The sequence below is a fragment of the Uranotaenia lowii genome, chromosome 2, assembly GCF_029784155.1.
Source record: "Uranotaenia lowii strain MFRU-FL chromosome 2, ASM2978415v1, whole genome shotgun sequence".
NCBI classification, from domain to species: Eukaryota; Metazoa; Arthropoda; class Insecta; order Diptera; family Culicidae; genus Uranotaenia; species Uranotaenia lowii.
Genome location: NC_073692.1, coordinates 213,448,387 through 213,461,426, shown reverse-complemented (window position 1 = coordinate 213,461,426; position 13,040 = coordinate 213,448,387). Strand labels below are relative to the sequence as shown.

Here is a 13,040-nt window from a genome sequence, read left to right as displayed (position 1 = left end):
ACATACGGCTGAAATAGAAACAGTGCTGTAAAAAAATACAACGCCCAAAGATCTTGAAACCATTTTTACATGGTAAAATTTTCAGAAAGCGCTACAGGTGTCAAAATTTCTACCACTTTTTCCCAACGCCAGTGAACTTGCTCTAACAGTACTGGAAACCGTCGGATGTTAAACATTTTGATTCAAAATGAGCGGGTTTGATGAGCCAGCCTTTCCACTCCTGGTGCACTCACGACGAACACCAGTATGCAATAAGTTAGGAAATTTATGATGGCTGCATCATTGGCAGGCAAGTCTATCTATCGTTGAGGTCTACCGCGCCGCGTATGCTTTTTTCTGTTGTTGTTGCTGTTGTAGATTCTTGTTCTCCCCTTTAATCCTCATATCAGGCCCCACACCAAACGATGCCGCCGCCAAAGACGACGAAAACGCGGTTTGGTTCGATACACAAATCAACACCCGCTCCCCAAACATTTCGAAACAATCCTTCCTCCTACCTCCCAGCTCAGGTGAAGTTAATATGCACACACTTCCTTTCCGTCGGATAAGTTTTCTCATTCTGAAAACTTCTGATATCCCTCCGAAAGGCCCGGCCGGCTGCTTGCTTGCTGGTTCATCTCAACCACACATCCAAAAAACGCTCCCCACCTTCTCGAAGTCTGCTACCTACATACAACAATGCAACCACCTTTTGGTCGATAACCGACCATTTTGTTCGGGTGTCTCCAACCGAAAAATTCAATCCCAGCTTCTCCAAACACGGCCCACATCACAGAACGACATCAGTCAGGTGCTTGGCGAATGTGTGTGAGTATTGGTAAACCAGAAGCCACCACCCCCTACCATTCCGAGAGGAACAAGAAGACGCAGCGAGTGAAAAACTACCTTAGCAACCAATCCGCAAGCACGTCAAACGGCAACAACAGAACCGGTAAGACGTGGTGGAGAAAAGGCGAGGCCGTCGCTTCATGGCGATTTCTTGTGCTCTCTTTCTTCCGCCTTGCTTCCTTGTTCTGTGCAGCGGCAGGCATGTTTTGTTTGGACGATTTGATTTTTCCTAACCGGATTCGGGAGAGAGAATTGCTCTCTCGGTAGTTACTCACTCACACTTTTAGCAAGGAGGCGGCGAGTGTGTGAGTGTTGGTATCGATTTTCTTTCATCTTTTCCGGCAAAGCATACTGCTGTATGATGGGATGGGTGGAAAATGAGTGTCTCGGTATGGGTGCATGGAGAGAAACTGGAAATTGCGACATCTCTCGTGCGTTGCCAGTTGATTTAGTTCGGTGCCGACCTTTCGCGGGTTATGTTGTGTGTTGCCCCTGTGTGATTTGAAGCGACGACGCGACGGGGAACTTTTGCTATCGCTGGAATATCGCGCGCGCGAGCCTATTCGATCATCGTGCGTGAGTGTCGTGTCACCGTCCGTGTATCCTCATCTCCACCCTCTCTTCTTTACGGAAACGGATCCTTAAGCTTCCGGTGAATTGTCGTGCCCAGCCGATCTCGCTAGGGTCCTGTCGGGAATTGCGTGATAAGATTTGTTATTTAATCTGCTTTTCGTGTGTTACGGATTACCTTTTCCCAGTTTTCGTAAGATTTTGGTTGGAAGAAGCTAAGAAAAACATTATCCGGGACCCCGACGAAAATTTGGTCAATGCCACTCCTGTTTATCATTTATCACGGCGTTCTTTGATGCTCGGAAAGAATCGAACAAGTGAACACGCACAAGCCAAAACACGGGTCCATGTTAGGTCAACCAGTTTACGGATAGCGGCCATTCGACGATGAAGAAAACCTATGAGAAATACGGTACAACTGGCAATTAAAAATCCACCGATCATCAAGTAGCGTCGTAAATCACACCCTGTTACACCCACCACCGAAAAAAATAAATTATATTAATACGAGGGAGCAACAAAGCGGAAATGAGCTCGTTCACCTTGTTCAACAAATAGTTAATCAATTGTGGTAGCAATAAAATATCAACCAAAAAAATCACTTGATTTTTATCAGCTTCTGTTCCGCCTTTTCTCTCTGTTACTAAAGTCTGAGCCGCTGTAATTTTTTTTTTATCAACAAGTAGTGCGTGTGCCTTAAACCAGTTCTGTGGATAGTGATCGCAGCGTTTTTATTGTACATCATCAATTTCGGACGAACCCCTTCTGTGGAAGCCATCTACAAAACCTGTATTACACCAGTCAACCAAGGATTAAAGTGTATCAAGTGAAAACAAAAAAAAAAGTATATAGGAAGTGACATCCACCCCTATCCCGCCCCAAACTAGCCTGAGCCCCTATGGTCATGGCGGAGATTGGTGGCCCCTTGGCGCACCAGATGAATCCGCTGCAGAGTCATCGCGGAGGTCTGGTGCAGCCGTCGCTGGTCATGAACCAGCATCACCTGGACCCGCTGGACAATGGCGGCGGGGGAACGTGTCACGGGCCCAGCATACTACCAAGTAAGTTTTCGGAAGATGGTCACATACTAGGATAAAATTTAGTAAAACTGGTTAGTAAGAAGTGGAAAAGTGTAACTTAAGCTTGTACCTAGGACTTTGTTGAGGTTGAAAATTTGCATTTGGGTATCGTGAACGAAGAGAATATACACTAGACTGAGGCGAGTTGGGGTGATTTTTTAATTTCTCAAAGCCTGAGGTCTAGAAGGTTTCTTTTGGTTCAAAACTCATCAATGATTTTTTTCATAATTTATGAGTAACTTTTACATGAGTAAATTTAAAGCTTTAGGTTTGTATGGGAAAATTGAATACTTTGTTCTGAAAAATCAACATCACTTTGGTTTCTTCTGTGGTTTTTATGCCAATTTATAAATTCTCTAAAGGAAATTTTTTGCAGAACTACTTTGCACAAGACCGTAACTTCATATCTTATTAGGCAAAAAATGATTAGCTGTTTAACAGGGGTATGTCTTTTGGATTGAAAAACAATTCGATTGTGAATTTTGAATAGGGCAAATGCGCCATATGTAAACAAATGGAGTTATCAGCTGAGTACGTTCGAAGCTCTACATTTTGAGTGTACAACGTTAACTGAAGAATATTAGGTTTTCGAGAAATATAGAAAACAAAATAATATTTTTGCTAGGAGCTTATGGAGCTGTTAAACTTTGAACGCGTTTTTCTCGAAATAGTGATGTTGGCGCATTCGCCGTATTCAAAATTCGATACCGAATTAACTCAATTGACATCACTTGCTGGCAGAGATGCCAATGTGCCTGATTTTTCAGGCATTGCCTGATTTTTCGAGGCTCTGCCTGATAACCTGATAAGTCATTGAAATTCCCTGATTTTTAAAATATGCCTGATTTTTGCGAATGTCCTGAAAAATGGGTAGTAAGGAACTTGAGTAGGTTGCATAGCTGAAGTGAAAAAGTGAAAATGTGGCTGAATCAAAGCATTCGAAAGATTCCCGTTAATGCTTATTTAAAGAAGGGATTTAATTGGAATCTTTCGATTGCTTGATGCAGTAGAATTATTCAACCAAGTAGGCTCACAACACACATTAGTGTGGAAATGTGGAGCGATGATCAAAAAAAAAAAGGTCATCACTTTGAGCGAAATGTCCGTTACTTTAACGCTGCCTGATTTTTATTTCGCCTGTTCCCTGATTTTTGAAAAAATATGTTGGCTGCTTGCTGGTGCCTCGCGAAGTATTGTAGGAAAAGCATAACATAAAGAAAAGTAGTCATACAATATCTTACTAGGCACACAGCTGTGCTGTCAATTTAATTTACTATTTTTCAATGCCAAAAGACATGCCCTCATTTCTCACCTAATAACTTTTTTGTCTAATAAGATACGAAGTTACAATCTTCGAGAAAGTTGCTCAGCGAAATATATCCCTAAAAGAATTTAAGAAAAAGGAAACAAAAAAGATGTTGATTTTTCAGTACATTGTATTCAATTTTTCCATACAAATCTAAAATTTCAAATTTACTCATGTAAACGTAACTTCCAAATTCTGCAAAAAATCAAGGATGAGTTTTGAACCAAAATCCCAAATCGACTCAGTATAATATGCAATAGCAATGCACCCTCTGCCAGTGGAAGCTTAAAGAGTAAGCAATATTTTACCTAATCTTAGTATTTAGGCTAGATCACAAGTTTTCACACTCGTTACTCATAGTTTAAAACAAGAAACGTTAAACCAATGAAAATCACTTAAACTTCGTCCAAGTTTTGGGATAACTTATTAAAGTTTAAATGAAGATTGCCGAATTCAACTCAAACGCCTTTCATTTTTTTTTTCGTCTGAAGATTGAAGTTTTTTTTCTGAAATGAATAAGAATGTTAAAGGTCTCAGTGAGTTGATAACACTAGTTTACAAAATTTTAAAAAAATCGTGAACTTGATTAACTGACCAACATTTTGATGTAAAATCGGGCGCTGAATCCGAAAATGAAATTAAAAAAAATCTCAGTAGAATCGTTTTTGAGTTATGCTATGAAGAGTTATGATATGAAATTTCGAAAAAATTAAAAAAGTTCTTAAACTTAGATTAAAATATCTCGGACGGCATAACAGTAATTTGAAATCCCTCTTTTGCATATTGAAGGTGAATAAGTTTTCTATCGATCATCTGAACACTGTTTTTGCGTTTGACCAACAGTATTGTTGATATTAGTGACTTTATGAGAAAAAAAAATTAAAAAAACGCATTTTTTTAGAGAAAATTTTGTTTCAACGAAAGTTTTAGACTCGATGGTAGCGTTTAAAAAATCTGATTTTCTATTGCGTTTAAATGTCAATTTAAAACAAAGATTTCAAGTGGTTATTTATCAAAATCGGTTGAAAATTGAAGAAGTTATGGCTACTTTACCATAACTGAAGTTTTTGGAGTTTTTAATAATTTAACGAACCGCAGTACACTTATCGTAGTAAAGGAAGAATGAAACATGATAAATCTCACTCGCTCCAAGTCAAAATTATTTATCAGCTTACCAGAAGGTCACATGCCAAGTTTCAGGAAGATCTGACCATAGGGAGAGGTTTCTTAAGTCTCAAACGTGAATAAAATTTTGAGGTATTTTGCCCGGAAGGAACGAAAAATACTGGTTTTTCATCAATAACTTTTTTCATCACTAGCTGATTGTTTTTTATGGTTGATTTTCTCAAAGCCTAAGTTGAGACAAATATTTCACCCGAAGACTGTAACTCGATTGGATTTGAAACAGAAAAGTTATTGCGGTTCAAAGATTGTATTTTGGTCGAAAATTGTCGTATAAAACGCAATGCGTAAAAAGTACTCATTGCGTGTTGGACAAAATTTGCGGCCTTTGAACCGCAATAACTTTTCTGTTTCAAATCCAATCGAGTTAATTAAATTTTCTATCGTTTTTCATAATTTTCTTCATTTAAAGAGGATCCATTTTAGGTTAACCTAAGGTTTCCAGAATTTTTCCAGCAGATAGACGGGTCAGACAAATTCAGGCTATTTTATCTAAAAACTTTGGAAAATCCGGGCATTTGATTCCAAAATTTCGACTAAAAATCCAGGCAATATCCGGGCAAATTTTGTCAAAACCCGAGAATTACTCAACGCAAATCAAGGAAAAAAACTTGAAAAAAAAATTTATTCATCAGCATTTTCTTAATCGTATTTAGGCTTCAAATTTCTAAAAATTTCGCTTTGGACGCAGAAATGAAAATTTTTAATACACAATTTGGTTTTTTGGCAAGTAAATCGAATAAATCCGGAAAAATCCAGGTAACCGGGCCGGACCGGATTTTTGGCAAATTTTGTGAAAAATAGCCGGGCAAACCTTGATAAAACCGGGCCAACTGGCAACCTTAGATTAACCCCAAGACAAGTTCACCAAAGTATATTTTGATTAAATGTGTCACCATTTTATACAGTTTTAATCAATCTTTTTTCTTTTTTCGCCAAAATCATGTCAGAAGTGTTTTGAACATATCAAATTTGCAGACATGGCCTATTACTATTTGCAGTGTTTCTAAACAACACTTCTCATGGTATGAACTTTCGCGATTATCTTTAGCTATATGTATTATAATATGTATAATATGTATTCTGCAAAAAATCATGAAAGAGTTTGAGAAATTCAAAAATGACCCCAAATCGACTAAGTCTACGTATAGTCATCTGGAGAACTTTTTTTATTAACATTATCATATGTTGAGCAACAATTCAATGAAGCAACAACAAAAAAAATATTTGGTGCTCCTTAATTGAAAATTGAAAATTATATCAAAAAATTATAGGAGATACAAAACATATCCAACGGACACAAGTTTTCAAATTGTAAATATATTTAAATTAAAAAAAAATCCATTTTCCAAACATCAGATCTCGGAAAACGTCAAATTATTTCTTCAGTACAGTCTCAGGGAAAAGTTCGAAACCTTTTTGAACAGCTGATAACATAATGAAGCAGAATTTAAATTTTTCCGAGGTGCAAAGAATTAAGCAGCTGGTTTTGGGAACGCTGAATCCAAATATGCATTTATTTTTTCTCTTATAGCTCGCGTTGCAAGATTCAAGATTCCAGGATTAACCAAAATCAATTGGAAATTTAATGCCCAATTTCTTTTCACCCCGTTTTATACGGGAGTTTTGACGGAATTTTAAAGAAATTTTAAGCCAAACACAATCTCAAATATTCACAAAAGCATAACTCGAAAAGTATTGAGGTCTTGTAAAATGAGGCAAAATTGTAAAATAGTTTGAAATCTTAAATATCAAAAACTTAACAAAAGTTCTTCGGCGATGTCAAAAATAAATGTTATTTCAATACTGAATTCAATAGAGGACAGCAAAAAGAATTGAAATCAGTTTTTGATTTGCATGTAAATTTAGAAGCCCCATTTGGCTATAAATGTTTCATTTTATTCAAAACTGATGCATTCAAAAAATTTCAATCGCCATATCACCAAAACTAAAGGTGACAAGATCTGACAAAAGATTCGAATACAGGTCGCCAAAATCTCAATTCGAATTCAGTTTTTTCAATAAGGTCACCAAAGATGTTGTTCCCTGGATTATTTGATTTTTTTTTCTTTTTCCGAGAATTTTGAACCGTCAATTCGTTGACGTGCGTATTTCTTCCACCTTTAAATCAACAAATATCTCAGCATTAAGACAATGTTACGCAAATTTACAATCTAATGAACAACAAACTAGTAAACGTTAAATTAAATTTTTGCTTGGCTTTTTTGAACTGTTAATTTTTTGCATTTTGTTTCAAGATTGAAATTTCGAATTCTTCTTTTATTTGAATTCATGAAATTTAATTCTGAGGTTACCATGCAAAAAAAATTGTTTGCAAAAGTTCTGTTTTGTTTTATAACGAGTATATTTCATTTCGTAAATAATTTCCTCAAAACAAAAAAAAATCATTTTTTTGTAAATATTAACAACTGTTGTGAAAAAAGATAGGAATATGTTTATTTTTTTAAGTTTCACATCTCAAAGAAGTACGGATTTTGCCCGCATTTCTTCAGTTTATGAGCAATAATCAAATTCAAAAATTTCATCACGTTGTTTTTTTTTTATTTATGCGTCCAAAATGAAATTTTTTGTGCAAATTTAATAAAAATAATTATGAAAGAATTTTTTGAATCCTAAAACACTATTTAAAATCTGCTGATAAGTTTTTATGAAAAAATATTTTTAAAAACTTTTTTTTTTGTTTTATTTTTGAGAAATTTTTGGGTTTTGACCAAATTTGCCCGGATATTTCCCGGATTTTCCGTCGAAAATTTTTAAATCGAAAGCTCAGATTTTGTCTGGTTTTAATAAAAAAAAAAAATAGCCCGGATAGGCGTGGAAAAAAATCTGCTAACCTTAAACTATGTACCGAATGTCATTTTGTTAAAAAAAAAAACATCTTCGTCAAATATAACCACCTCTTGGTTAAAAATTGAATATGTTTTATTTTCAGAGTTTCAAGTTTCAATAAGCCATTAAAATTTTCGATCGAAATCATTAAACAGGATTAAAAATTAATTATTTTTCGTTATACCTATTTTTTTTTAAACTGATTTGGAATTATTTTTGGACGTAACCTCTAAACATTCAATTTTTATAAATTTTTAATAAATAATAAAATATGTTATTCGATTATTTCCCTTTTTATTTTGTATGTAAAAGGTTCATTTGAAAAAAAAACGTTCAAAATCCATCAAAAATGTGTAAAGATTTCTGGCACTGCAAAATAGATTTTTGTTCCAAGTTTAAGATTTTTAAACCAGCATGAATTTGTAAAAAAAAAGTGGGAATAGTTTCGACTTTTGTGAAAAAAAATCATAAAAGTTTTAATTTTTTTTAATGAGGAAAACTTGAATCAAAATATGGGAATTTTAAAACAAAAAGTTTAACTACTATATACTCTGGAGCTGCAAACTAGAAATATGTTCCAACTTAAAGATTTTTGAACAAAAATAAATTTTCTGAATACGAATAATTTTTGATTTTTGTGAAAAAACTCCGATCGATACGATTGTTCCATCGGACGATTACCGTCAAAAATAAAGGTTTTCATTATGATAATGTTTGGTATAAGTTCAAAATCGGCAAAACCTGGCTTGCGTCTCGTCCGAAAATGTATTTCACCAGATTGTGAATCCTGACCAAAACAGTACTTTTTTAATATTCAGATTGTCATGTTTCCAAATTTCCAATTTTTAACACAATCCAACATCCAAGAAGCAATTTTATATTTTTCCAAACGAAATAATTTTATTCATCCCATGCTGTTTGTTATCTTGCTCATATTTGAAAAATTATTGTTTCTGCTTTTGAAAGCTCACTGTCGTGATTTTGCTTTTTTAATAAAAAATAATTTAGTTGAATATTTTTGGTTAAATTTGAACTTAAAATAATAATAACAAAAAAAAATTATTAAAAGAAAATATTCAAGACTTTTTAACTAAGCTTTTAGATTGCCTGTTTTTATTCGGGTTTTCCCGGATGTTAAACACACAATTGAGGAAAAGTCCGTTCCGGCCCGGTTGCCTGGATTTTATTGAAAAAGTCCGGATTTTGCCCAGATTTATTAACTTTATTTGCCAAATTAAACAAAAAAAAACAAATTGTGTAGTAAAAATGCGTCCAACATGAAATTTTTTGAGCAAATTTTATAAAAATAATAAGAAAAGGTTTTTTGGAAGCTCAAAATATCTGCTGAAAAGTTTTAATGAAAAAAAAAATTGTTTCAAGATTTTTTTCAAGATTTTGGTTGAGTAAATAGTTTCTGGTTTTTTATCAAATTTACTCGGATTTTTAATGGATGATTTGAAATCGAATGCCCGAATTTTGCCCAATTTTTAGATAAAATAGCTCGGATACGTACTGAAAAAAATCTGACAACCTTATTTCAAACCACCCTAGGTTATTCGGGTTTAATTAAATTTTGAATGCGTTTCCAAATTAAAACTTTGTAATTTAAATTGAATAATGAAAAGATTGATGCAACAGTAATCTAATTTTCAAATCTCCTCAATCTATGTTAACTCAAATCAGATCGTTAGTAAACAACATTACAATTAGATATAAATATGCCCAATGTTAGATTGCTTGTAAAAATTCTTTAATCCACGTGGCACAGTTTGTTTGTTTGTTTGTTTGTTTTTTTCTCATCGAAATGCTTCCCACCGAATGGGAAGCGTTGTGCGAAAGCTCCCATCAAGTGACATTTGAATGCGTAGTTATACATTATTTTTGCGCGTTGTGCTCGTAACGCCCGGCTAGCCGCTTGAAATTCTAATTGCTAAACTAACCTGAGATGATTAACAATTTTAATGATAGTATTTGATTAAAACATGTTAAAAAATTTAGTAGCTCGTCAAGTCTATGTTTAAATAGGTCACGTGATGAATGATTTTCAATTGATTTTGCTGCGATAGCAAATCGCAAAATATGAGCAGCGCGCTAAACCCTACCACTAAAGCATTTGAAATCATCCAGCGCAGCGCTGTCAAACAAATGTCAATGTTTACGGTCACGGTTTGGATTTTTCGCACCTGACGTTGACCGACAACTGTACAGCCGGAATCCGGAACTTGGCCTACAGCGAAATTTGGCGATTGGCTTTTTTTATTTATTACTTCAGCGGCAAAAAATTACGAATTTAAATGTTTGAAAACAATTTGACACGAGGCAAAAAAAGATCGATAACTCAATATGGCGGATGTGCATCAACATGTGTTCAATCAAAACATGCCGAACACACCACGCGTGTCAGATGGCCCCTGACAGTTTGTTTTCATTTTTCAAACCGCGCGGCTTTGGTGGCAAATGGACCGTTCCCGAGGCAACCGGCATGGCGGTTGAAATTTGATGACGGCAATTTTAAAATTTATCTTCCATGTTTTTCTACTTTCGAACTGACGCACTTTTTTTTCGACCCATCGCAGCATAATATATGAGCGAGCGTTTGGTAGCTGCAGCACGGGAGGAGAAAAAAAAACAAATGAACCAACCATTTAGCGGTTAATAGTTCACGCTCATAATTTTTTCTTCGCGATGCTTTCTCCGGATTTTTTTCGGTTGCAGCTTCTTAGGCGGCTCGGAACATCTTTGTCGCATCTTGTTAGGGCAATTGCTGGATCCCGGAGATGCCGGGTGGTTTTAAACTACTCTAGCTAAACTACTAGGTCTAATTGACTCTATAAATAGTGCGCGGGTATTGCTGCCTTCATCCATTTTATTGGTCCGGATCTTGTTTGCTTTGATTGTTTGTCAGTCAAGTGAGGATCCCCGCCGGAAAAAGTCCCGGCTTGGGACTTGTTGTTGTAGTTTTTGTTATTGCTGTCAATTTTCCATTAGACTCCAAAATTTTGGCTGTTTCCAATTGGGTTTGTGTTTTTGGAAGTGTCCAACCCCGCCAGGGCTGTGCAATGTTTGACTGCACAAAGCTACACGACAAAAAATAAACAAACAACGACATTATGCAGCCGACCTTCGGGAGTGACCCCATCAGACTCAGAAGCAGTAAAAGTTGCGAGATTTATGAAGTCGTCAACCACGAGACATGGCACACGCTTCTGCTGATGACGACGACTGGATTGGTCTGGATGGTCGAGGCACGCAAAAAAAAAAACAATCAACCATCCAATATGGCGGCCGCATGGCTAAGCTTCTTTTCCAAGAAACGACACTTGAGTAACCATCGGCGATCGTTTTTTTTTCTACTGGTTGACGCACCCCAAGGGCACAACAGGAAGGGGCACTGGCAAAAAAGCGAAGCCCGCGCCGTTTTTCACCGGAATTAATGGGTAATTAAGTGAACACCTCTCGAAACTACCGCGCGCGGCCACTTGGGACGGTCAATTAGCGCTTTTGGGTGAACGATAACCCTCCACATCTCCCCTGACTAGCCGGAGCAGCGGGAGTCTATCAACATCAGTTTCCATCAACATTCCTTAAATTTGAAGTCGGGGGGAGGGCGACGCTCGCAAAATACTTCAATCAAGCCGTCAAAATATCACTTTTCAGTCCTGCTAGCTGGCATGATGTTTTGCACTTCCAAAATCGGATAGCTACTAATAAGCGTCTGGAGTTGTTCCAGCTATCTTTTCAGCCGTCATTGAGTTGATGTGTGGCAGTTGTTGTAATGAAGATGGCGATTAACTAATAGTTTAAACGCGACAAAAATTTGCAACCCAACGTGTCGGACCACCCAGGAACGGGTCTCGCACTTTTCAGCGAGGTCTATACCGGGAGGTCAACCGGTGAGTTTTGTAACTTTTTGGATTTCCCTGGCTAAGCCAGGGGTTTCTAGAATATACCCAAAATGGGACGGTTTTCTACCGGGAACAAGCTCCAGGTTGGGTGTGGGAATTTCGCAGTTTCAGCAACTCGTTTCCAACATTTGCAAAAAGAAATTTTAGAAATTGCTAAACCTGTTTGGTAGTTATTGTACAATTTCATGCTCCACACAAACGACCTTCGAAGAGAAATTTATGTGTAAATTGTCACTATCTGGATTATGATTATTATGGATTTAAAATTCGGTTTGAAAATGTTAAATTCTTTATCCTGTATGTTGGATTCTGTAAATAACACTAAAATTTCTGATTCAGAATTTAAAAAACTAAGAATAATTGATTAGAGTAACGGCGTGTTCGTAAATTGATTTTTTTTTTGGGTGATGCATCAGTCCATCGATTTTTTTGGTAGATGTCAAATCACTTCCCAATGCTTTTGCATACGTTTGTTTATAATTTACGAACACCAGGATCGATAAAAATAATCATTTCGATAAAAAAAAATCAATTTTCGATCAAGTTAGTTCTACTTGTCGTTTAGTACAAGGCATTTTTGAGGAAACTATTCCTTTGGAAGCTCAAATCAACTTCAACTTAATTCCTCCTTTTTGAGACCTTTTATACCCTTCTTCTAACTTCACTTGGCACCTGCTTCGACCATTTTGAACATAATCTTGCGAAAGTAGTTTTTGAACTTTTTGAATATTCTTATCATAAGAGAAGAATCAACTTCAATAAATTTGTTGGGTTTGGTGTTTAAAGCCCCTTTTTTCACAAACAATTAATCATAATGGTTGATAAGTAATCTAAAGTGTAGCTTCATTAAACCATCGTTATGTGTGTTTTATGACAATCAGCGCATCTAAATGTGTAATGTACTTAGTACCAAAACAGTGTTTCATTTGTCTCTTTTTTTAAATGTTGAGGGAGGGTTTTTGAATCATTTTTGAAAATCATTTCTGATAGTACTGGAGTCTCGAGCAATTCCAGAAAATGTATGGAAGTTTCATGAATCCCCCTTGAAAGTCACTGAAATGAGGGATGAGTCCAAATACCCTTTAGCGTCAAATTTGATTACGGTCGCTTAACAATCTAATGAAAAAATTATGAAAAACTCTTTTCCCCTTTTCAAGTCTCCTTTTAGAAAAGGAATGAATCTCAAACGTCCATAGAAAAATTTCTCTTCCCATTAAATCTGGATCAGTTAATTTGATTAGCTTTTGACATATGAGAAAAAAGGTATGGAAGCCCTCTTCTTCTTTGTTTGTCAACTTATAATACAAAGTGAAGGGAAAA

At 35.9% G+C, this 13,040-nt stretch overlaps 1 protein-coding gene across 2 annotated transcripts in view; it reads left to right on the top strand.

The window, feature by feature from the left end:
* Window positions 1-1,268: 1,268 nt before the first annotated feature.
* LOC129749894 (insulin gene enhancer protein isl-1) overlaps window positions 1,269-13,040 on the top strand; it is a 114,787-nt gene continuing 103,015 nt past the window's right edge. The window contains exon 1 of one of the 2 annotated variants that reach the window (XM_055745017.1): window positions 1,269-2,459. In XM_055745017.1, the coding sequence (XP_055600992.1) occupies window positions 2,297-2,459 (163 nt within the window). In that variant the 5' untranslated portion in view covers window positions 1,269-2,296. The remainder of the gene's footprint in view (window positions 2,460-13,040) is intronic. The other variant, XM_055745015.1, reaches the window with a different exon arrangement.